Source organism: Oncorhynchus kisutch, linkage group LG1, assembly GCF_002021735.2.
Source record: "Oncorhynchus kisutch isolate 150728-3 linkage group LG1, Okis_V2, whole genome shotgun sequence".
Taxonomy (NCBI): Eukaryota; Metazoa; Chordata; class Actinopteri; order Salmoniformes; family Salmonidae; genus Oncorhynchus; species Oncorhynchus kisutch.
The window spans coordinates 63,665,453-63,689,651 of NC_034174.2; the positions used below are offsets into that span (position 1 = coordinate 63,665,453).

The following is a 24,199-nucleotide window of genomic DNA, read 5'->3' on the forward strand; positions in this document are numbered from 1 at the left end:
AGCCTGCCTCAATTTAACCTTACCCTAACCCTAACCACACACTAGCCTGCCTCAATTTAACCTTACCCTAACCCTAACCACACACTAGCCTGCCTCAATTTAACCTTACCCTAACCCTAACCACACACTAGCCTGCCTCAATTTAACCTTACCCTAACCCTAACCACACACTAGCCTGCCTCAATTTAACCTTACCCTAACCACACACTAGCCTGCCTCAATTTAACCTTACCCTAACCCTAACCACGCACTAGCCTGCCTCAATTTAACCTTACCCTAACCACACACTAGCCTGCCTCAATTGAACCTTACCCTAACCCTAACCACACACTAGCCTGCCTCAATTGAACCTTACCCTAACCCTAACCACACACTAGCCTGCCTCAATTGAACCTTACCCTAACCCTAACCACACACTAGCCTGCCTCAATTGAACCTTACCCTAACCCTAACCACACACTAGCCTGCCTCAATTTAACCTTACCCTAACCCTAACCACACACTAGCCTGCCTCAATTTAACCTTACCCTAACCCTAACCACACACTAGCCTGCCTCAATTTAACCTTACCCTAACCCTAACCACACACTAGCCTGCCTCAATTTAACCTTACCCTAACCCTAACCACACACTAGCCTGCCTCAATTTAACCTTACCCTAACCCTAACCACACACTAGCCTGCCTCTATTGAACCTTACCCTAACCACACACTAGCCTGCCTCAATTTAACCTTGCCCTAACCCTAACCACACACTAGCCTGCCTCAATTTAACCTTACCCTAACCCTAACCACACACTAGCCTGCCTCAATTTAACCTTGCCCTAACCCTAACCACACACTAGCCTGCCTCAATTTAACCTTACCCTAACCCTAACCACGCACTAGCCTGCATCAATTTAACCTTACCCTAACCCTAACCACACACTAGCCTGCCTCAATTTAACCTTACCCTAACCACACACTAGCCTGCCTCAATTTAACCTTACCTTAACCCTAACCACACACTAGCCTGCCTCAATTTAACCTTACCCTAACCCTAACCACACCAGCCTGCCTCAATTTAACCTTACCCTAACCCTAACCACGCACTAGCCTGCATCAATTTAACCTTACCCTAACCCTAACCACACACTAGCCTGCCTCAATTTAACCTTACCCTAACCACACACTAGCCTGCCTCAATTGAACCTTACCCTAACCCTAACCACACACTAGCCTGCCTCAATTGAACCTTACCCTAACCCTAACCACACACTAGCCTGCCTCAATTGAACCTTACCCTAACCCTAACCACACACTAGCCTGCCTCAATTGAACCTTACCCTAACCCTAAGCCACACACTAGCCTGCCTCAATTTAACCTTACCCTAACCCTAACCACACACTAGCCTGCCTCAATTTACCCTTACCCTAACCACACACTAGCCTGCCTCAATTTACCCTTACCCTAACCCTAACCACACACTAGCCTGCCCCAATTTAACCTTACCCTAACCCTAACCACACACTAGCCTGCCTCAATTGAACCTTACCCTAACCCTAACCACACACTAGCCTGCCTCAATTGAACCTTACCCTAACCCTAACCACACACTAGCCTGCCTCAATTGAACCTTACCCTAACCCTAACCACACACTAGCCTGCCTCAATTTAACCTTACCCTAACCCTAACCACACACTAGCCTGCCTCAATTTAACCTTACCCTAACCCTAACCACACACTAGCCTGCCTCAATTTAACCTTACCCTAACCCTAACCACACACTAGCCTGCCTCAATTTAACCTTACCCTAACCCTAACCACACACTAGCCTGCCTCAATTTAACCTTACCCTAACCCTAACCACACACTAGCCTGCCTCTATTGAACCTTACCCTAACCCTAACCACACACTAGCCTGCCTCAATTTAACCTTGCCCTAACCCTAACCACACACTAGCCTGCCTCAATTTAACCTTACCCTAACCCTAACCACACACTAGCCTGCCTCAATTTAACCTTGCCCTAACCCTAACCACACACTAGCCTGCCTCAATTTAACCTTACCCTAACCCTAACCACGCACTAGCCTGCATCAATTTAACCTTACCCTAACCCTAACCACACACTAGCCTGCCTCAATTTAACCTTACCCTAACCACACACTAGCCTGCCTCAATTTAACCTTACCTTAACCCTAACCACACACTAGCCTGCCTCAATTTAACCTTACCCTAACCCTAACCACACCAGCCTGCCTCAATTTAACCTTACCCTAACCCTAACCACGCATTAGCCTGCATCAATTTAACCTTACCCTAACCCTAACCACACACTAGCCTGCCTCAATTTAACCTTACCCTAACCACACACTAGCCTGCCTCAATTGAACCTTACCCTAACCCTAACCACACACTAGCCTGCCTCAATTGAACCTTACCCTAACCCTAACCACACACTAGCCTGCCTCAATTGAACCTTACCCTAACCCTAACCACACACTAGCCTGCCTCAATTGAACCTTACCCTAACCCTAAGCCACACACTAGCCTGCCTCAATTTAACCTTACCCTAACCCTAACCACACACTAGCCTGCCTCAATTTACCCTTACCCTAACCACACACTAGCCTGCCTCAATTTACCCTTACCCTAACCCTAACCACACACTAGCCTGCCCCAATTTAACCTTACCCTAACCCTAACCACACACTAGCCTGCCTCAATTGAACCTTACCCTAACCCTAACCACACACTAGCCTGCCTCAATTTAACCTTACCCTAACCCTAACCACACACTAGCCTGCCTCAATTTAACCTTACCCTAACCCTAACCACACACTAGCCTGCCTCAATTTAACCTTACCCTAACCCTAACCACACACTAGCCTGCCTCAATTTACCCTTACCCTAACCACACACTAGCCTGCCTCAATTTACCCTTACCCTAACCCTAACCACACACTAGCCTGCCCCAATTTAACCTTACCCTAACCCTAACCACACACTAGCCTGCCTCAATTTACCCTTACCCTAACCCTAACCACACACTAGCCTGCCTCAATTTACCCTTACCCTAACCCTAACCACACACTAGCCTGCCTCAATTTAACCTTACCCTAACCACACACTAGCCTGCCTCAATTTAACCTTACCCTAACCCTAACCACACACTAGCCTGCCTCAATTTAACCTTACCCTAACCCTAACCACACACTAGCCTGCCTCAATTTAACCTTACCCTAACCCTAACCACACACTAGCCTGCCTCAATTGAACCTTACCCTAACCCTAACCACACACTAGCCTGCCTCAATTTAACCTTACCCTAACCCTAACCACACACTAGCCTGCCTCAATTTAACCTTGCCCTAACCCTAACCACACACTAGCCTGCCTCAATTTAACCTTACCCTAACCCTAACCACACACTAGCCTGCCTCAATTTAACCTTACCCTAACCCTAACCACACACTAGCCTGCCTCAATTGAACCTTACCCTAACCCTAACCACACACTAGCCTGCCTCAATTTAACCTTACCCTAACCCTAACCACACACTAGCCTGCCTCAATTTAACCTTACCCTAACCCTAACCACACACTAGCCTGCCTCAATTTAACCTTACCCTAACCCTAACCACACACTAGCCTGCCTCAATTTAACCTTACCCTAACCCTAACCACACACTAGCCTGCCTCAATTGAACCTTACCCTAACCCTAACCACACACTAGCCTGCCTCAATTGAACCTTACCCTAACCCTAACCACACACTAGCCTGCCTCAATTGAACCTTACCCTAACCCTAACCACACACTAGCCTGCCTCAATTTAACCTTACCCTAACCCTAACCACACACTAGCCTGCCTCAATGTAACCTTACCCTAACCCTAACCACACACTAGCCTGCCTCAATTTAACCTTACCCTAACCCTAACCACACACTAGCCAGCCTCAATTTAACCTTACCCTAACCCTAACCACACACTAGCCTGCCTCAATTTAACCTTACCCTAACCCTAACCACACACTAGCCTGCCTCAATTTAACCTTACCCTAACCCTAACCACACACTAGCCTGCCTCAATTTAACCTTACCCTAACCCTAACCACACACTAGCCTGCCTCAATTTAACCTTACCCTAACCACACACTAGCCTGCCTCAATTTAACCTTACCCTAACCCTAACCACGCACTAGCCTGCCTCAATTTAACCTTACCCTAACCACACACTAGCCTGCCTCAATTGAACCTTACCCTAACCCTAACCACACACTAGCCTGCCTCAATTGAACCTTACCCTAACCCTAACCACACACTAGCCTGCCTCAATTGAACCTTACCCTAACCCTAACCACACACTAGCCTGCCTCAATTGAACCTTACCCTAACCCTAACCACACACTAGCCTGCCTCAATTTAACCTTACCCTAACCCTAACCACACACTAGCCTGCCTCAATTTAACCTTACCCTAACCCTAACCACACACTAGCCTGCCTCAATTTAACCTTACCCTAACCCTAACCACACACTAGCCTGCCTCAATTTAACCTTACCCTAACCCTAACCACACACTAGCCTGCCTCAATTTAACCTTACCCTAACCCTAACCACACACTAGCCTGCCTCTATTGAACCTTACCCTAACCACACACTAGCCTGCCTCAATTTAACCTTGCCCTAACCCTAACCACACACTAGCCTGCCTCAATTTAACCTTACCCTAACCCTAACCACACACTAGCCTGCCTCAATTTAACCTTACCCTAACCCTAACCACACACTAGCCTGCCTCAATTTAACCTTACCCTAACCCTAACCACGCACTAGCCTGCATCAATTTAACCTTACCCTAACCCTAACCACACACTAGCCTGCCTCAATTTAACCTTACCCTAACCACACACTAGCCTGCCTCAATTTAACCTTACCTTAACCCTAACCACACACTAGCCTGCCTCAATTTAACCTTACCCTAACCCTAACCACACACTAGCCTGCCTCAATTTAACCTTACCCTAACCCTAACCACACACTAGCCTGCCTCAATTTAACCTTACCCTAACCACACACTAGCCTGCCTCAATTGAACCTTACCCTAACCCTAACCACACACTAGCCTGCCTCAATTGAACCTTACCCTAACCCTAACCACACACTAGCCTGCCTCAATTGAACCTTACCCTAACCCTAACCACACACTAGCCTGCCTCAATTGAACCTTACCCTAACCCTAAGCCACACACTAGCCTGCCTCAATTTAACCTTACCCTAACCCTAACCACACACTAGCCTGCCTCAATTTACCCTTACCCTAACCACACACTAGCCTGCCTCAATTTACCCTTACCCTAACCCTAACCACACACTAGCCTGCCCCAATTTAACCTTACCCTAACCCTAACCACACACTAGCCTGCCTCAATTTACCCTTACCCTAACCCTAACCACACACTAGCCTGCCTCAATTTAACCTTACCCTAACCACGCACTAGCCTGCCTCAATTTAACCTTTTAACTATAGGTTGCTTTGCGAATCAGAAAGTGTAAATGTTGTAAATGTTTCCCGGCTGTTGCGATTTAGACAATGTTATAGTTTCTCGTCAGTTTGATAATTATGATGTTGTGGAAGCAAAACAATTACTTTCACATGCAGGTAAATTCCACCATTTTTGAAAATGTAGAAGTCCTGGGTAATGGGAATAAATTCATTGTAACAGCAGTAAGCAGTCACAGAATACAAAATACACTGTCTTCATGTATTAATTTGTGTAAAAGGATACAGGTGTGACAAAGCGCACAAGTGGAGGTTTGACAGGGTACTCAGCACCAAACTGACAGTACAGTTCAAAGGCTCCATTCTCATAAGGTGTATCAGGGGGGCCTTGCATGAGAATCTTCCAAAACGCTGAAAAGGTATGGAATGAGATACAGGGATTAAATGTTTGAGACAACATAAACAACGATATTATTGTTTGTGGGAGCAGGAATCCTGTTAGCATACGGGCTCCCGAGTGGCACAGCGGTCTAAGGTACTCTAGTGCTTGAGGCGTCACTACAGACACCCTGGTTCGATTCCAGGTTGTATCACAACCGGACGTGATTGGGAGTCCCATAGGGTGAGTCACAATTGGCCCAGTGTCGTCCGGGTTTGGCCACCATTGTAAATAAGAATTTGAGTGAAGTAAGCATACCCATATCTTGGGGTTGTGACGACTTGTAACACTCCCTAGGAATTCCCATCATTAAGCATAATAAGCATACTTGTAAAACTTTATTTGCTGTGTCACTGAACCACTTTGTTTCATAAGGAATTATTATACCTGCTCATAATCAAATCAAACTTTATTGGTCACATACACATATTTAGCAGATGTTATTGCGGGTGTAGCAAAATGCTTGTGTTCCTAGCTCCAGCAGTGCAGTAATATCTAACAATTTAAGTAATATCTAACAATTCACAATGCTTTATTCATTCAGTTATAGATGTATAGGCAGTTATGTCTATAAACATCTGTGACATGAATTGTAAGGCATTATCCTAAGCATATTAAGCATTAAGAACGTCATTATAAAGCAAAAGGGTATTCATAGAAAATGTTATCAAATCAATAACACTAAACACAATACCCCAATTCTGCTTACTTACTGAAGTCTGACTCTAATGGCAAAACTGTGCAGAATGGATGTGGGTCACAATGCAGACTCTTCAGCTCTTCCAGAATGCGTTTGTCCTTCTCCAAAAACCGACTGCTCTTGGATTCCTTGATGTTCTTTTTCAATGAACTATTTTGGGAAATGTTTTTGTGATTGAGAGACAGCAATCCATATTTTGAGACTTTTACTAAACCCACTGCCAAAGAACAATGGGCTTGAACAGGTAGTGATACTGTGCATGCAGAAATCACCACACAATGAAATGGAACATCACTTACTTCTCTGTCACAGTGACTTTACTGTTTAATTTACTTGGTAGAGAAACCTCTGGCTGCTCATCATAGCCATTTTTGGCGAAGAGAGAAGTTAAAACACTCTGTAAAGAATTAATAACAAATTAGCATTATTCGTTACAATCCGTATAATATCAGTGTTACTAATTTCCCTTATAAAGGGACATATCACATTTTTTTTACCTTATACAGTACATTGTGAAAGTATTCAGAAGCCTTGACTTTTTCCACATTTTGTTACATTCTACATTAATACATTAATACATTCTAAAATGTATTAAATCGTTTTTGTCCCTCATCAATCTACAAACGAAGCAAAAACAGGTTTTTATAATTCATAAGAAATAAAAAACTTTTACATAAGTATTCAGACCCTTTACTCAGTACTTTGTTGAAGCACCTTTGGCAGCGATTACAGCCTTGAGTCTTCTTGGGTATGACGCTACAAGCCTGGCACACCTGTATTTGGGGAGTTTCTCCCATTCTTCTCTGCAGATCCTCTCAAGCTCTGTCAGGTTGGATGGGGAGCGTCACTGCACAGATATTTTCATGTCTCTCCAGAGATGTTAGATCGGGTTCAAGTCCGGGCTCTGGCTGGGCCACTCAAGGACATTCAGAGACTTGCGTTGTCTTAGCTCTGTGCTTCGAGTCGTTGTCCTGTTGGAAGGCGAACCTTCATCCCAGTCTGAGGTCCTGAGCAGGTTTTCATCAAGGATCTCTCTGTACTTTGCTCCGTTCATCTTTCCCTCAATCCTGACTAGTCTCCAAGTCCCTGCTGCAGAAAAACATCCACAGAGTATGATGCTGCCACCACCATGCTTCACCGTAGGGATGGCGCCAGGTTTCCTCCAGATGTGATGTTTGACATTCAGGCCAAAGAGTTCAATATTCGTTTCATCAGACCAGAGAATATTGTTTCTCATGGTCTAAGATTCCTTTAGGTGCCTTTTGGAAAACTCCAAGCGGGCTGTCATGTGCTTTTTAGTGAAGAGTGGCCACTCTACCATAAAGGCCTGATTGGTGGAGTGCTGCAGAGATGGTTGTCCTTCTGGAAGGCTCTCTCATCTCCACAGAGGAACTCTGGAGCTCTGTTAGAGTGACCATCAAGTTACTGATCACCTCCCTGACCAAGGTCCTTGTCCCCCGACTGTTCAGTTTGGCCGGGCGGCCAGCTCTAGGAAGAGTCTTGTTGGTTCCAAACTTCTTCCATTTAAGAATTATGGAGGCCACTGTGTTCTTGGGAACCTTCAATGCTGCAGAATTATTCATCTTTTTTTGCCTCGACTCAACCCGGTCTCGGAGCTCTACGGACAATTCCTTTGACCTCATGGCTTGGTTCTCGCTCTGTCAACTGTGGGACATTATATAGACAGGTGTGTGCCTTTCCAAATCATGTCCAATCAATTGAATTTACCAGAAGTTGACTCCAATCAAGTTGCAGAAACATCTCAAGGATGATCAATGGAAACAGGATGCACCTGAGCTCAATTTTAGAGTCTCGCGGCAAAGGGTCTGAATACTTACGTAAATAAGGTATTTCTGTTTTTAAACTCAAACTCTAAAAAGCTGTTATCGCTTTGTCATTATGGGGTATTGTGTGTAGGTTGATGAGGAAAATTGTTTATTTAATCCATTTTAGAATAAAGCTGTAACGTAACAAAATGTGGAAAAAGTCAAGGGATCTGAATACTTTCCGAATACAGTGTATATCATTATGTCCAGCACCATACCTTTGTATGGCACGTTTCTACGTTCTGTAGTCAAAACGATAAGAAAAGGTCATGAGAAAAAACATTCTGTGATTTTACAAAACGACAAGAAGTTTCCAGCTAAGTCTCCGTGCCACAATAAACTTGTGGTCTTTGAAAATCATTGTTCAGTTTGTTTTAAATCCTCTGGAGTCATTTTATTAGGACATTTTCTTCTTATCTATAGATACTGTATAAACTCGTCATTTTCACATACAGTGGGGCAAAAAAGTATTTAGTCAGCCACCAATTGTGCAAGTTCTCCCACTTAAAAAGATGAGGCCTGCAATTTTCATCATAGGTACACTGACATGGTGCTGGGGTAAAAAAGTGGTGAAGTGTCCCTTTAACTTATTTCATATCAAATACATGGAAACAAACATTAGTATCCTGTTTGAATAGATTTCACTTCATAAGTCCTACCTTGCTCGTAATGGAGGATGGGTTCATTTTTTCCTTAGGCTTCCTCATCTCCAAAGATAGAACTGTTTCCATTTCAAAGAGCTTCAGACCAGCTGTACCTGTTTCTGGTTTGAAACAGCACCCTCCTACAAGGCATGGACGAAGTAGAATTATAGTTGCCTCACTTTTATTACTTGATGCAAATATGAAAGAAAAAATAGGGCATCTGTTGAGCCCCAAAAACACACCAGATGGCTACAACACATTTCACTAGACTCTAGTCTAGTCTGATTTGTCCTCTGAATTAATCCAAATGCAATTTAAGCTTTCAAAAAGATGCACACTGGTTGTAAAAGAATGCATCATTAATGACAATCAGACAATTTAGACCAGAAAAGTGATTTAGAAGCTAAGTCATAGTTTAAAAACAAACTAATTCTAAACCCTTTACAATCCCTTTCTAAAGTATACTTCAAGTGTTACTATTACATTATACTGTGGTATTACAAAGAAATTTGGGGGCGAAAGGTTGCAGAATGCGGTTTGAATATGTGAAGGGAAAAACGACTCTGGCATGTGTAGTAATAGGAAGTATTATTGGAATAGGCACTAGTTTATTAGCAGAATTGCAAGCTACTTTAGTTCTAGTTGAGGGAAACATTTTCGGTTAGAATTTGTCCCAATAATTGCGATGAAATGTGCCTACTTGTAAATACTAGTTTCTGAAAGGCGTTGCATGTGTAATGATTTCTGGCACATTTCGTTACTGACTGTAATATTGAATACGGACACCAAACACAGACACAAATATTTAATAAATGCCACGTTGAAACATATGGAATGTTGCCTCTCTTCCACTTGCTTAGGCCTTCTTGTGTAAACTTTTGAGACAAACAAAAATAATGAGAAAGTATTAGCATGGATTCATTCTGACCTTCATCCAGATTTGAACCACAAGGAAGACATTATAATGATGACCTAAGCCCACTGGGATGAGCTAGAACCTCCTTAGACATTAGACATTATAATGATGACCTAAGCCCACTGGGATGAGCTAGAACCTCCTTAGACATTAGACATTATAATGATGACCTAAGCCCACTGGGATGAGCTAGAACCTCCTTAGACATTAGACATTATAATGATGACCTAAGCCCACTGGGATGAGCTAGAACCTCCTTAGACATTAGACATTATACCTGTTGCATTGCTGATTCCATGGAGCATGTGGTTATCCACCTTTCCGACAACGATGGCATCAACAATAATGTTAAAGCGTATCAACTTGGTTGTGACTTCATCTGGTTTTGTCTTTGACCTACGAACACAATTCTTAATAAATACAATCCCAAATGGAACACTACCCTTTATGTTATTGCATTGCATGTAAAACAATCGAAAATATAAAAATATCCACAAACAGATTGTAATCACTGTTTTCCACACTGAAAAAAGTCTGAAGATAAATAAATCATTTTTTTACCCCACATCATTCCCATCTGTGAGACATATGATGCGAAGTCTGCAGTCTGGAAATTGCTTTCCAACTTTTTCCAGTTCAGATGTGCCATGATTCAAGGCATCATACAGCACAGTGCGTCCATTTGCCTTAAGATTGTGTATGTGCTCCTATAAGTGCCAAAAGTGTTTACATGTAAATCGATGTATTTTTATTTTTAAGAGAGACAGATGCACACTCTGTATACTCCCAAACATCTAATGGGGATAAGCAACATTCTGTTTTACATGTGATAAGATGTCACGTTAGCTGACATAATATACCAGATTAGATCTTACCTACCTTGAAAAAGGTTAAAGAATCATACCATGAATCCCACAAAATCCCATGTTTGAGGGGAGTATGAGTATATGATCTCAGTACACCATATTTTATGGAAATGCTTTGCTATTTTGCATTCAGAAAATAGATATTATGAGAAAAATATATTTACCTTAAAGGTCTCCAGAGTCTCTGTAAATGTGTGGAGAGTCTTAACTGATGAGTCAAACTTCACCAAGCCAATGACATGATGGAAATCGTAAGCCATGCTTCTAGTTGTGAAGTTATCAAACAGCTGTTTGATTGCATCCAACCGTGTCATTTTGTCATCTGAATCATAGCATGTCTCGTTCATGGAGGAGCTTGAATCCACTACCACCTAAAGAATGTTGGATGGAGAAAACAGCAAAGGAGGAGCTAACTTCACTGTTATAATGTAGAATGTTGTTACACCAACATACGTGTCATTCTAAGGTGAAGACCTTGGGCTGCTACTTGGTCTTTGCCAACATCTCATCATTGGAGCCATATCAATGGCGCATGCTTGCAGTGTCAACTGACCTTAGATGCAGAAATATAAATGGATACTGTATTTTCAAATATTGAAATATAATCGATCATAAATTACCAATATTGCCTCTTTAGGAGTCCTGGTGGTCATGAAAGTCTGGTCACTTCTGGTGTCTCTTATTCTACAGAGAAATTTAAAAAAATACAATAAGCAATGAAGGGGTCTGATGGAGATTATAGGTACATCCATTAACTTAACTCATTATCAATGTGATCCATGTTCATGAACTGCCCACCAGGAATTATGAAGCTTCATATAGTTTCAAAAATTATGTTTGACTTGTTTTCATATTATAAGTGTCTTACTCATGTGCCAATTCGTCCACATTCAAAGTTTTGTTTTTCCCAGCTAAGCAATCGAAAACAACGAAATCCTGAGGAGATCTTTTGGATTTTTCAATGTAAACACCCAGGTTATCTGTAAAACCACAAACAATTATTTATCCTGCTAACCACACAAAGTACAACAATAGGCCAGCATTTAAAATGGCAAAACACCAGACGCAATGATTCCCATAAAAATGTTTGGCAGCAATTTAGTTTACAGTTCTGAAATAACAGGATCACAACTGGGAAGTAAGAGGAAACAACAGGGAAATAACATGGGAACAACTGGGAAGTAAGAGGAAACAACAGGGAAATAACATGGCAACGACTGGGAAGGAAGAGGAAACAACAGAGAAATAACATGGGAACAACTGGGAAGTAAGAGGAAACAACAGGGAAATAACAGGGCAATGACTGGGAAGTAAGAGGAAACAACAGGGAAATAAGATGACAACGACTGGGAAGTAAGAGGAAACAACAGGGAAATAAGATGACAATGACTGGGAAGTAAGAGGAAACAACAGGGAAATAACATGGCAACAACTGGGAAGTAAGAGGAAACAACAGGGAAATAACATGGGAACAACTGGGAAGTAAGAGGAAACAACAGGGAAATAACATGGCAACGACTGGGAAGTAAGAGGAAACAACAGGGAAATAACATGGCAACAACTGGGAAGTAAGAGGAAACAACAGGGAAATAACATGGGAACAACTGGGAAGTAAGAGGAAACAACAGGGAAATAACAGGGCAACAACTGGATAACAAAGTGGTAATAACCCATTCATAGTGTTTAGCTGCTAAATACAGATATAGATATGTGATGAATGTTCCTGGTTGTTACATATAAATAATGATTTGTTACTTAAGAAATATAAATAATAGAGGCTAATAAGTACAAGTTATGTAATAAATATTTATGACCATTTCACCTCTTCTCAGCAGCACCGTACGTATTAAGAATACACTTGGAACTTTTGTAGAAAGAATGGTTATTTAACAGAATCATTTGAGAAACTATATCATACTTATAATGTATGTGGACCAATCTCAAAATGTACAGTTTGGGTCTTTGCTTGTTGTGCATAATTATCCAGTCCTTACCATGTTGTTATTGACTATATTTAAGTAATTATTATGTAAATTCCGAGCCTGTTCCCTGTGCGCCGATGACGTGGTGGTCAATTAAGGCAACCCCCTCACCTCTTTGATTCAGAGGGGTTGGGTTAAATGCGGAAGACACATTTCAATTGAATGCATTCAGTTGTGCAACTGCTAGATATCCCCTTTCCCTTCACTTGTTTCAGCACTGTAAACTAAAATGCTACCAAAAGTTCATATTCCCATAAAATAGATCAAATACACGCTTCAATAACAAGCATGTGATAAACTGACAGTATGTGAAAGTGCTATCTGTAAATGCAGTGTATCATATGTCTGATGAACCAAAAACATCAATAGTTCTGCTGCAATGTGAATGAATTGTGCACATATTCATTTGCATAGGCCTAAGCAACAATAAGCGAACACCATGATATAGGACTTTCCATGCCCATAATAATCTCAAACATGAATGATACATCGTACCAAGACTTGAACTAGTAGGCACAAGGCCCGGTAGCCTACCTTCTTTCAAAAGAACCAGACGTGGCCCATCCACTCCTACATCCTTCAACTGCAGTGGTGGAGTGACTGTCAGGTGAGGGTAAGCATTCAATTCTTCAGTCATCTTGGCAAATGTCTCATCTAGTTTGATCTGAAAGCTTTCATTTGATTAAACAATAAAACATGAATTACCAGGTACACTATCGAATGCAGATAAAGTATTGAACAATACAATGAAAGAATCATACTTTTGACCAGTCACAAGTCCATATGAAACCCAAACAGGGAATGTTTTGATGGATGGAGGCAGACTGAGTAAAATCTTTTCGACATCGGTAGCTCTCCACATTGAAGTTTCTGTCAGGATCTCAGCAGAGCAGTTTGGGATTCTTTCTCCATCTTAGCAGTGGTAAAACACGTCATGTGCAATTACAACATTTGATCATGAAACTACTGTTCATGTACAAAGTTTAATTCACATATCAAAAGTGATACATTTTTCTGTTTACAAAAAAACAAGACATTATTAGCTGCTCTTCCAGTGCAGACACTAACACATCTCAGCAATCATTAACATAGGTGCATGACTATTAGTTCTAGGATTGACTAAGAAATCAAATACACACTCTATAGAGAGCCCTGTAATTCTTAACTCTGAGGGAACATGCCAAAGTTTTAGCAAACCCGTTCCTATGTTTAACATTATGGCTGCAGTGAGCCAGTCAAGTCACAGCTATTGATACAAAACCAATGTTTAAACTCTAGAGCCAATTGATCTTGCGTTATGGAATTTGGTACATGATATGATGGCATTTGATGGCATTTGACATATATTTTTGATGTACTGTAGAATTGAGTTGTGCAGAGCAGTTCGTATGTTACCCATTAGTATCCCATTAGTATGTTACTATTGTAGCCTGAGTACCAGTCTGTTTATCTATCCATTCACTCCTTGCCACTCCTTGTTATGCCGAACATGTTTGGCATCACACAGAGTGCTGGTTGTGGCATGTCAGCACAAAACAGGCTCCGGATTTCAGGCCAGTACTGTTGGCCATTGTGCCACATGTAGATGAAAATATATTGTGCCCACAGTGCTGTGCATATTACAAACACCCACATCTGCTGATGTTTTACCTTTAATTTTCTGTAGGACATACTCTCTTTCAAAGACATCTGGTAGTCCAGGTACTTGAACTGGGTCGCAGAAGCGCACTCCTGGTTGAGAGGTCAAACATATCGGTGCAAAGACCTCATGTTGTGAACTCTCTTTCTAGGGTAGACAAAGAGATAGAAAACACATACATATTGTGGTCATTTGTTACATGCCAAACAAATAGAGGTGCAGTATCTCAGTTCCCCATTAAAAACATTTTATAACGTGGAATACAATATGATCCATAATCACCTGGCATACCTCTGCTTTAGATATCAGGTAGGCCCAGCAAACTGGTGCATTCTCAAACACGTCAGGGTCTTCAATGATCTTGTCACCTCTTTTTTTATCGAGGCTTGGCAACAGCTCTCTGAAGAGAGTGTACAATCCCTCAACAATGGCAATCTAAAACAAATCAATGTTATGAATCTATTTGTGGACTTACATGATATTATATGTGTACTGTACATTAAGTTTGTGTTCAAAAATAAGCATCACCTTCTGGGTCCTACTTCCACTTTCATTTCTGCACAACAGCTGATACAAACTTTGTGCCAGGGGATTACATCCACTGAGCTTTCGAATGTACGCATTCACTTTCTTGAATCCCTCCCCAGAATGTTGAACTTTCTGTAAGGATATGAGGGAAGATCATTTAATGCATGATGGGTGACTCGATGGGGCAAGGTACTGTAGATTGAACATCCAATAGCACAAGCAAAGGAACACTGTAGCACTCTTAGTCTGGACATGGTAATACCAACATCTGAAGTTTTAATAAATGGTTCCCACGTCATGGTCAACATGACTGTAACAAGACAATGTAAATATCTGAATATCTCACAACGGTATATAGTGAAGAAAAGAAAGCACTGAGTCCTTTCCGGGTTTGTTGCACTGAGGGTACAACATCATTCAAGAAGAATTCCATGTTGTCCTGATTCTCATCGGGGAGTGAGGACAAAGAAAAGGGCACAGTTGTCTCCTCATTGATTCCACAATCTTGCAAAGTTTCACCGTGTTCACCTCTGCAAAAAGGTAAATTAGGAAGAAGTTGTATTGAAGCTATATAAAGGTCAAATGATAAGATGTGCAGGGGTTTATTAATTGACATCATTTTGTCTGTTATTAAATGTATTAATAAATGATTAAATCACAATTATATATGCACGTGACATTACTTATAAAGGAGGACATGTGCTGGGATTCCACTTTCATTAGAGAGCTTTTGTCTCAAGACTCTAATTGTGTCACTTGTCAAGTCCACCTTGACCTCATAGTCTCCCTGTTGGTGAAAAGCACAGTATATTCAATAATTGAGAAACATTATTTACAGAGACAGCTTAGTTGCTACCAGAGGGCTATACCACGTAGCGAGATAGAGGAGTTAGCGGGCTAACTTTGGTAAACTCTTAAACTCTGGACAACCATTAACACAAAGCAGGCTCACCTTTTAGCTAGGTATATTTCTATGGCAACGAATCTTTCAGCTCTAACTTGCTCCGTGGCAGGTTAACTCCACTTTATCATTTATCAAATGTGAGAATTGAGTTGAGGACCAATCAAATGAGATTCCCTCCCTTTTGCAAAGATTGCGTCACATCATTCTCTTCATACAGACAATATTTGATGAAGACGACCGATTAAATATTTTATTAATCAAATCTTATTTTGTGTTAAAAACAGTAAGTTAAACTGGTTTGACTATATTAATACAATTATTTATCGACTTAGAAAACAGCCTGCTCGTTCATGGATAAGCATACCAAAGATGGCATTAACAATACCCATAGTAAAATCAAGACAGCACTTCTAATAGCCTGCTTACCACTATAACCTGAATTTGCAGGATAACCTTTCTTTCATTTTGATTTCGACCACCAACAAAGAAAAAGTTGGCACTGGCTCGGCCATAAATTTCTGTTCGCGTAGTGTCTCAATTAAGTTATCGGCGTTCACCTAGCTGGGCTATCCACATCAATCAATCAATCAAATGTATTTATAAAGACTTTTTTACATCAGCAGATGTCACAAAGTGCTGTACAGAAACCCAGCTTAAACCCCCAAACAGTAAGCAATGCACATGCACATGCAGTTACAAGCCTGGCTTGAGTTAACAGCAGGTGTTGGATCAATATCCACCTTCGTGATATCCATTAAGCATATATTGGAATGTGAGGCGATGAATTCACCTTGAGCATAATGTGGCATCGAACATTCTCCTCTCCTGAGATGTCAGTCATCTCTCGTTGTGGCATGTGGGGGGCTTGTTTCAAGTTCTCCTTGGGTGTAAATATGGCATAAAGCTCACTTCCATTTTCAATGTGCCTGTCTTTCAAAGACCCTAAAATGGTTGTAATATAAGATGCTTGTCAACACAAGGGATATTCCATGTCATTTCACCTCAAATTATATGTATTTACAGTAGCCGTCAAAAGTTTGGACACAATACTCATTCAAGGTTGTTTTTTTTTAATTGTTTTTTTTAAACTATTTTCAATAATAGTGAAGACATCAAAACTATGAAATAACACATGAAATCTTGTAGTAACCAAAAAAGTGTTAAACAAATCAAAAAGCATTCCATGTGAAGCTATTTGAGAGAATGCTAAGAGTGTGCAAAGCTGTCATCAAGGCAAAGGATGGCTACTTTGAAGAGTCTGAAATATAAAATATCTTTTGATTTGTTTGACACTTTTTTGGTTACTACATGATTTTCTCATTTCGATACCAAACCCACCACTGGTGTGGGTGGTGGAAGAGCTCTATTTTCAGCATAAAAATACTGAGCTATATTGTATGAAAAAGAGAGGGAAATTTATATTATGTTATACTAATACAATTCCACTGGGCCTGGGGCCCTTGTTAAGGTCAACGGCATCATGAACTTTAGCCAACTTTACTCAACTGGCACTACTATAAGTGTCACGACTTTTGCCGAAGTCGATGCCTCTCCTTGTTCGGGCGGTGCTCGGCGGTCGACGTCACCGGTCTTCTAGCCGTCATTGATCCATTTTTCATTTTCCATTGGTTTTGTCTAGTCTCCCTACACACCTGGTTTCAATCCCATTCATTACCTGTTGTGCATTTAACCCTCTGTTTCCCCTCATGTCTTTGTCAGAGATTGTCCATTATTGTTTTGTGTTGTTTGTATTGGCGCGCGACGGGTCCTCGTACCCAGTTTTGTTTTGTTTATTTATTCATGGTTTTGGAGTTATGTTTTCTAAGTTATTAAACTACTCCATTTTACCAAGTTCAATTCTCCTGCGCCTGACTTCATTGCCACCTATACACAAGCCTATGACAATAAGACCTAGTTGTAACACACTCAATACTACTAGTAGTACTTAGGTCCCGTGTGGCTCAGTTGGTAGAGCATGGCACTTGCAACGGCAGGGTTGTGGGTTTGATTCCCACGAGGGACCAGTATGAAAATGTATGCACTCACTGTAAGTCGCTCTGGATAAGAGCGTCTGCTAAATTATGTAAATGTACAATAAAGGCTACTATCCCATTGCAGATGGAATTAGCTGTTAGCTAAATCTGCTACAACACAATTTCACTTGTCTGTTGAGACTTGTGTTTTTATTGTCCCTGTTCAAATAAACATAAATTACATTTATAATACAGTCACTATTATACTAGCCTCAAACTTTAAACACTAGCCTCTAACAATTTAAAATTCTAAACTCCTCCAACTAACATAAAATACTTCAAAATACCCTTTTTAGTCATGAATGTGAATGTGTTTTCATAATGGGGTATGTATAAAAGCATTCTGTATCTGGCATACATACATGTGTTGAAGAAAGGATCATCAGTTAAAGGCATTCCCTCAATGGTGTAGAGGCACAGGGCTCTGGAATTCCCAATGGCCTCTTGGTGACAAATCCTTAGCATCAGATCTTCAACTGTGTTTTGGGCAGGATCCATGTCTACATTCAAAATATAGTCAAACATGAGGCATGTCACAAAGAAATGACTTTTAGTGATATGAGTTATAGAATCCCTTTGAATAGAATCCCTTTCCTATATGACCTGCTTATATGTCTCACCTCTGATGTCTCTTGGCTCAGGACAGTGGGGATATGTGTACCGCAGATGGAAAGACTCCATCGATTTCTGTACAGGCATTGCTTGCTGTGGCGCTCTGAGTCGTTGGATGAAATCTTTCATTTTTTCAAAGCGATTCTTTTCTACATGACTGAAATCTGTTGGAAAAGAATGAACCACAGACCCTTTTTGACCAGCCATGCAGCTTGCTAATAATCCCATTGTACGCTGATGTGTGCCCCACAATGGCAAATAACTTCAACCAAACAAGTGAAAAATGAATGGGGCCCAATACTGCAAGAACAATGTTTTCGATGTTATGACTAAATTAAATATTGTCACAATGTCACATCTAGATCTTATTACTCGGATTGAGGCCTGATAGCCATAAAAACTAGGACTTTAAAGTGAAATATCCATTGACCCCCTATTCATCTAAGTACTTTGTGATGCACCATTTACTGCCAGTCTTTAGTATATGATATATTCATATGTTATTCATGTATTATATTATTGTATTATTAATTCAGTCTGAAGCGGCGATACATTCACAATGAAACCAAAACTGTGATTAATCAGATTTTCACCAGTAGGTTAGTCAGCTTGATAGTAACTAGCTATTGTAGGCCAAATACATCAGATATGCGATTAAAAACAGGTTGAGACTGATTGTAGGTTAGCATTTTCGTCTATAATGACATGGGGTGGTATAAGAATAAATCACTCTTGGCTATGATGTTCAATGGGAAAGGGAAAGGGGATCCCTAGTCAGTTGTACAACTGAATGCATTCAACTTAAATGTGTCTTCCGCATTTAACCCAACCCCTGTGAATCAGATAGGTGCAGAGGGCTGCCTTAAATTCAAGGCGCATCTAGCGAAGAACTACACAGTGTCAATATGGTGTCATGGAGTCAGTTACATGTCTGTGGCCTTACTCATTTTGTCTAAATCTTCACCATTTACGCCATCAATGAAATCTCTCTCATCTTGGACACCCAGAGTGAGGAATGTATTGTAGTAGGCCTCCAGTCTGTGCTGCGCGAGGAGATTGAATATCTTATCCATCTAGAACAAAATAAAGGTAAAACATTCCAACATTAACATTCGATTTGATACCGTTATGAGTAAAGCATATCTTGATATCAGTTTATCCTCCTGTTAACCTACACCATTATGTAAAAAAGCTTACATGACTGATTTTGCAAACACAAAACCCTCTCACAGGCTCTCAACTTTATAGCACACTTAAAGAATCCTTAAATGGTGAAGCTGCCACGTCCGTTTGGGATACTGCATCGAACACAGTTTTCCCCTCAGACCCCATGGCATGTGCAATAGATAGAACAGCAGAATATGGACATGTGGTTTGCCACGCTGCAGGATGCTCCTCTCCCCCAGTTCATCAACAACACAAAAACAATAACAAATAACAGATTCCATTTTTTTTTTTACATAACACTAAGAAAAAAATATGTATTTATTTATCTTTTATTGTAAGTACAAAAGTGCCCTCTGTAGTGGTCATTAGGAAATAAATATGAAAACAATGTATATTACAGTCAATGGGTACAGTAGGTAAAAAACACTACAGAGGACATTTTTTGATAAGCTCTTATTTAATGTGAAATAACCTTTACACAGTGACAATTAATAATTACACAAAAGTTGTCAAGGTCACACCCCACACATGTGATATCATTGAAAGGCCCAGAATGTCCCCTCAAAGGGACAACAGGACTTAATCCAGAGGCTTGTATGGCCTCAGAGATATGGACCAAGAAATGATGTACACTAGAGAGGACACAGATTAATTGATTGTTAATTAACAAACAAGTTTTGCATCTCCAGGCCTCCACGCAACAAGCTGCATGCAAGCCGCTGATGACCTTTTGAACGTTTACATTTTAAAAAGTTGAATAAATCAGTTTACGATGTACCATCACAATAAATACATCATTTATTTAGTAAAGTCTAAGGAAACATTATGATATGAAGACAATGCATGTCAGAAGAACAGAACATGAGTTGGCCAACTATATTATCTGGCGATGCCCCATGCCATAGGCTGTAGGCTTGTTCATTTAGCTGACAAGACATGCTTGTAAGTCCCGTGCCATTATTTTATATTATAGGATTTTATAGGTAGAAGAAATAATTGAATTTAGCTGAATAAAATAGTAAGGATATTTTTACCATTCCAGAGCGAATACACATATGAAGTGGCTATGTTGAGCGCAAAAGAGATCATTTGAAACAGGTCCTATATGCGACACTCTGTAACACTCTTCTGATGAAGAATGAGGAGTGGACCAAAGCGCAGCGTGGTACGTGTTCATGATTTTTTATTAACTCAGAACACTTTGAACAAAAATAACAAAGGGACAAACTAACAGTTCTGTAAGGTAACCAAACCTAACAGAAAACATAGAAGCGGGCCCCGGACTGGGGACCCTCGTAGTGGGCCCAGTACTGGGCACCCTCGTTGCGGGCCGCGGACTGGGCACCCTCGTTGCGGGCCCCGGACTGGGCACCCTCGTTGCTGGAGGCTCCGGACTGGGCACCCTCGTTGCGGGCCCCGGACTGGGCACCCTTGTTGCGGGCCCCGGACTGGAGATCATCACTGGATGCTTTGTGCCCTGGATCATCACTGGAGGCTTCTTGCCATGGATCATCACTGGAGGCTTCGTGCCATGGATCATCACTGGAGGCTTCGTGCCATGGATCATCACTGGAGGCTTCGTGCCATGGATCATCACTGGAGGCTTCTTGCCATGGATCATCACTGGAGGCTTCGTGCCATGGATCATCACTGGTGGCTTCGTGCCATGGATCATCACTGGAGGCTTCATGCCATGGATCATCACTGGAGGCTTCTTGCCATGGATCATCACTGGAGGCTTCGTGCCATGGATTATCACTGGAGGGAGAAGACGTATGGGCAGTCTGGTACGTGGAGCTGCCACAGGGCTCACCAGGCTGGGGAGACATGCAAGAGGATTAGTTCTGGGCGCAGGCACAGGACTCACCAGGCTGGAGACACATACAGGAAGCCCTGTCCTTGGCCGAGGCACCGGATACACTGGGCCGTGGAGGCGCACTGGAGGTCTCGAGCTAAGAGCCTGCACAACCCGCCCTGGCTGGATGGTGACTTTAGCCCGGCACGTGCGGGGCGCAGGCACAGGACGCACTGGGCTGTGCAGACGCACTGGAGACACAGTGTGCAGAGCCGGCGCAGGATATCCTGGGCCATAGAGACATACTGCAGGTCTGGAGAGCAGGACTGGCACAATCCTTTCTGGCTGGATGCTCACCCTAGCCCGGCAGATGCAGGGAGCTGAGATGTAGCGCACCGGGCTAAGAGCGCGTACGGGAGACACTGTGCGCTCCACCGCATAACATGGTGCCTGACCAGTACTACGCTCCCTCCGGTAAGCACGGGGAGTTGGCTCAGGTCTCCAACCTGGCTCAGCCAATCTCCCTTTGTGCCCCCCAAAAACATTTTTTGGGAGTGGCCTCCCGGTCTTTAGTGCCAGCCTTGTCCCCCTGTAATCCTTGGCCCTTTTCTTAGCTGCCTCCGCCTTCCTTGCTGCCTCGACCTGCTCCCATGGCAGGTGATCTTTTCCGGCCAGGATCTCCTCCCACGTGTAGGATCCTTTGCCGTCCAGGATGTCCTCCCATGTCCAGTCCTCCTTACCACGCTGCTTGGTCCTTTGGTGGTGGGCAATTCTGTAACGCTCGTCTAATGAAGAATGAGGAGTGGACCAAAGCGCAGCGTGGTACATGTTCATGATTTTATTTAAAAACATATTTTTTACATTTATTTAACCTTCATTTAACCAGGTAGGCTAGTTGAGAACAAGTTCTCATTTACAACTGCGACCTGGCCAAAATAAAGCATAGCAGTGTGAACAGACAACACAGAGTTACACATGGAGTAAACAATTAACAAGTCAATAACACAGTAGAAAAAAAAGAAAAAAAGAGAGTCTATATACATTGTGTGCAAAAGGCATGAGGAGGTAGGCGAATAATTACAATTTTGCAGATTAACACTGGAGTGATAAATGATCAGATGGTCATGTACAGGTAGAGATACTGGTGTGCAAAAGAGCAGAAAAGTTTATATTTATTAACAGTATGGGGATGAGGTAGGTAAATTGGGTGGGCTATTTACCGATAGACTAAGTACAGCTGCAGCGATCGGTTAGCTGCTCAGATAGCAGATGTTTGAAGTTGGTGAGGGAGATAAAAGTCTCCAACTTCAGCGATTTTTGCAATTCGTTCCAGTCACAGGCAGCAGAGAACTGGAACGAAAGGCGGCCAAATGAGGTGTTGGCTTTAGGGATGATCAGTGAGATACACCTGCTGGAGTGCGTGCTACGGGTGGGTGTTGCCATCGTGACCAGTGAACTGAGATAAGGCGGAGCTTTACCTAGCATGGACTTGTAGATGACCTGGAGCCAGTGGGTCTAGCGACTAATATGTAGCGAGGGCCAGCCGACTAGAGCATACAGGTCACAGTGGTGGGTGGTATAAGGTGCTTTAGTAACAAAACAGATGGCACTGTGATAAACTGCATCCAGTTTGCTGAGTAGAGTATTGGAAGCCATTTTGTAGATGACATCGCCGAAGTCGAGGATCGGTAGGATAGTCCGTTTTACTAGGGTAAGTTTGGCGGCATGAGTGAAGGAGGCTTGCGGAATAGAAAGCCGACTCTAGATTTGATTTTAGATTGGAGATGTTTGATATGAGTCTGGAAGGAGAGTTTACAGTCTAGCCAGACACCTAGGTACTTATAGATGTCCACATATTCTAGGTCGGAACCATCCAGGGTGGTGATGCTAGGCGGGCGTGCGGGTGCAGGCAGCGAACGGTTGAAAAGCATGGTTTTACTAGCTTTTAAGAGCAGTTGGAGGCCACGGAAGGAGTGTTGTATGGCATTGAAGCTCGTTTGGAGGTTAGATAGCACAGTGTCCAAGGAAGGGCCGGAAGTATACAGAATGGTGTCGTCTGCGTAGAGGTGGATCAGGGAATCACCCGCAGCAAGAGCAACATCATTGATATATACAGAGAAAAGAGTCAGCCCGAGAATTGAACCCTGTGGCACCCCCATAGAGACTGCAAGAGGACCGGACAATATGCCCTCCGATTTGACACACTGAACTCTGTCTGCAAAGTAGTTGGTAAACCAGGCAAGGCAGTCATTAGAAAAACCAAGGCTACTGAGTATGCCGATAAGAATATGGTGATTGACAGAGTCGAAAGCCTTGGCCAGGTCGATGAAGACGGCTGCACAGTACTGTCTTTTATCGATGGCGGTTATGATATCGTTTAGTACCTTGAGCGTGGCTGAGGTGCACCCATGACCGGTTCGGAAACCAGATTGCACAGCGGAGAAGGTACGGTGGGATTCGAGATGGTCAGTGACCTGTTTGTTGGCTTGGCTTTTGAAGACCTTAGATAGGCAGGGCAGGATGGATATAGGTCTGTAACAGTTTGGGTCCAGGGTGTCTCCCCCTTTGAAGAGGGGGATGACTGCGTCAGCTTTCCAATCCTTGGGGATCTCAGACGATATGAAAGAGAGGTTGAACAGGCTGGTAATAGGGGTTGCGACAAT

At 42.3% G+C, this 24,199-nt stretch overlaps 1 protein-coding gene across 7 annotated transcripts in view; it reads right to left on the bottom strand.

Moving 5' to 3' along the window:
• LOC109889507 (uncharacterized) overlaps positions 1-24,199 on the bottom strand; it is a 39,317-nt gene that overhangs the window by 10,056 nt on the left and 5,062 nt on the right. For 3 of the 7 annotated variants that reach the window (XM_020480977.2, XM_031829483.1, XM_020480985.2), the window contains exons 2-21: positions 19,518-19,647; positions 18,583-18,738; positions 18,325-18,462; positions 16,720-16,871; positions 15,709-15,812; positions 15,372-15,555; positions 15,026-15,157; positions 14,780-14,932; positions 14,509-14,644; positions 13,620-13,770; positions 13,393-13,529; positions 11,745-11,856; positions 11,497-11,560; positions 11,041-11,247; positions 10,572-10,717; positions 10,288-10,406; positions 9,110-9,234; positions 6,924-7,021; positions 6,638-6,774; positions 5,772-5,896 (exon numbers count right to left, since the gene is read on the bottom strand). In XM_020480977.2, the coding sequence (XP_020336566.1) occupies positions 5,772-5,896; positions 6,638-6,774; positions 6,924-7,021; positions 9,110-9,234; positions 10,288-10,406; positions 10,572-10,717; positions 11,041-11,247; positions 11,497-11,560; positions 11,745-11,856; positions 13,393-13,529; positions 13,620-13,770; positions 14,509-14,644; positions 14,780-14,932; positions 15,026-15,157; positions 15,372-15,555; positions 15,709-15,812; positions 16,720-16,871; positions 18,325-18,462; positions 18,583-18,738; positions 19,518-19,647 (2,706 nt within the window). The remainder of the gene's footprint in view (positions 1-5,771; positions 5,897-6,637; positions 6,775-6,923; positions 7,022-9,109; positions 9,235-10,287; positions 10,407-10,571; positions 10,718-11,040; positions 11,248-11,496; positions 11,561-11,744; positions 11,857-13,392; positions 13,530-13,619; positions 13,771-14,508; positions 14,645-14,779; positions 14,933-15,025; positions 15,158-15,371; positions 15,556-15,708; positions 15,813-16,719; positions 16,872-18,324; positions 18,463-18,582; positions 18,739-19,517; positions 19,648-24,199) is intronic. The other 4 variants (XM_020480993.2, XM_031829506.1, XM_031829500.1 and 1 more) reach the window with 2 other exon arrangements.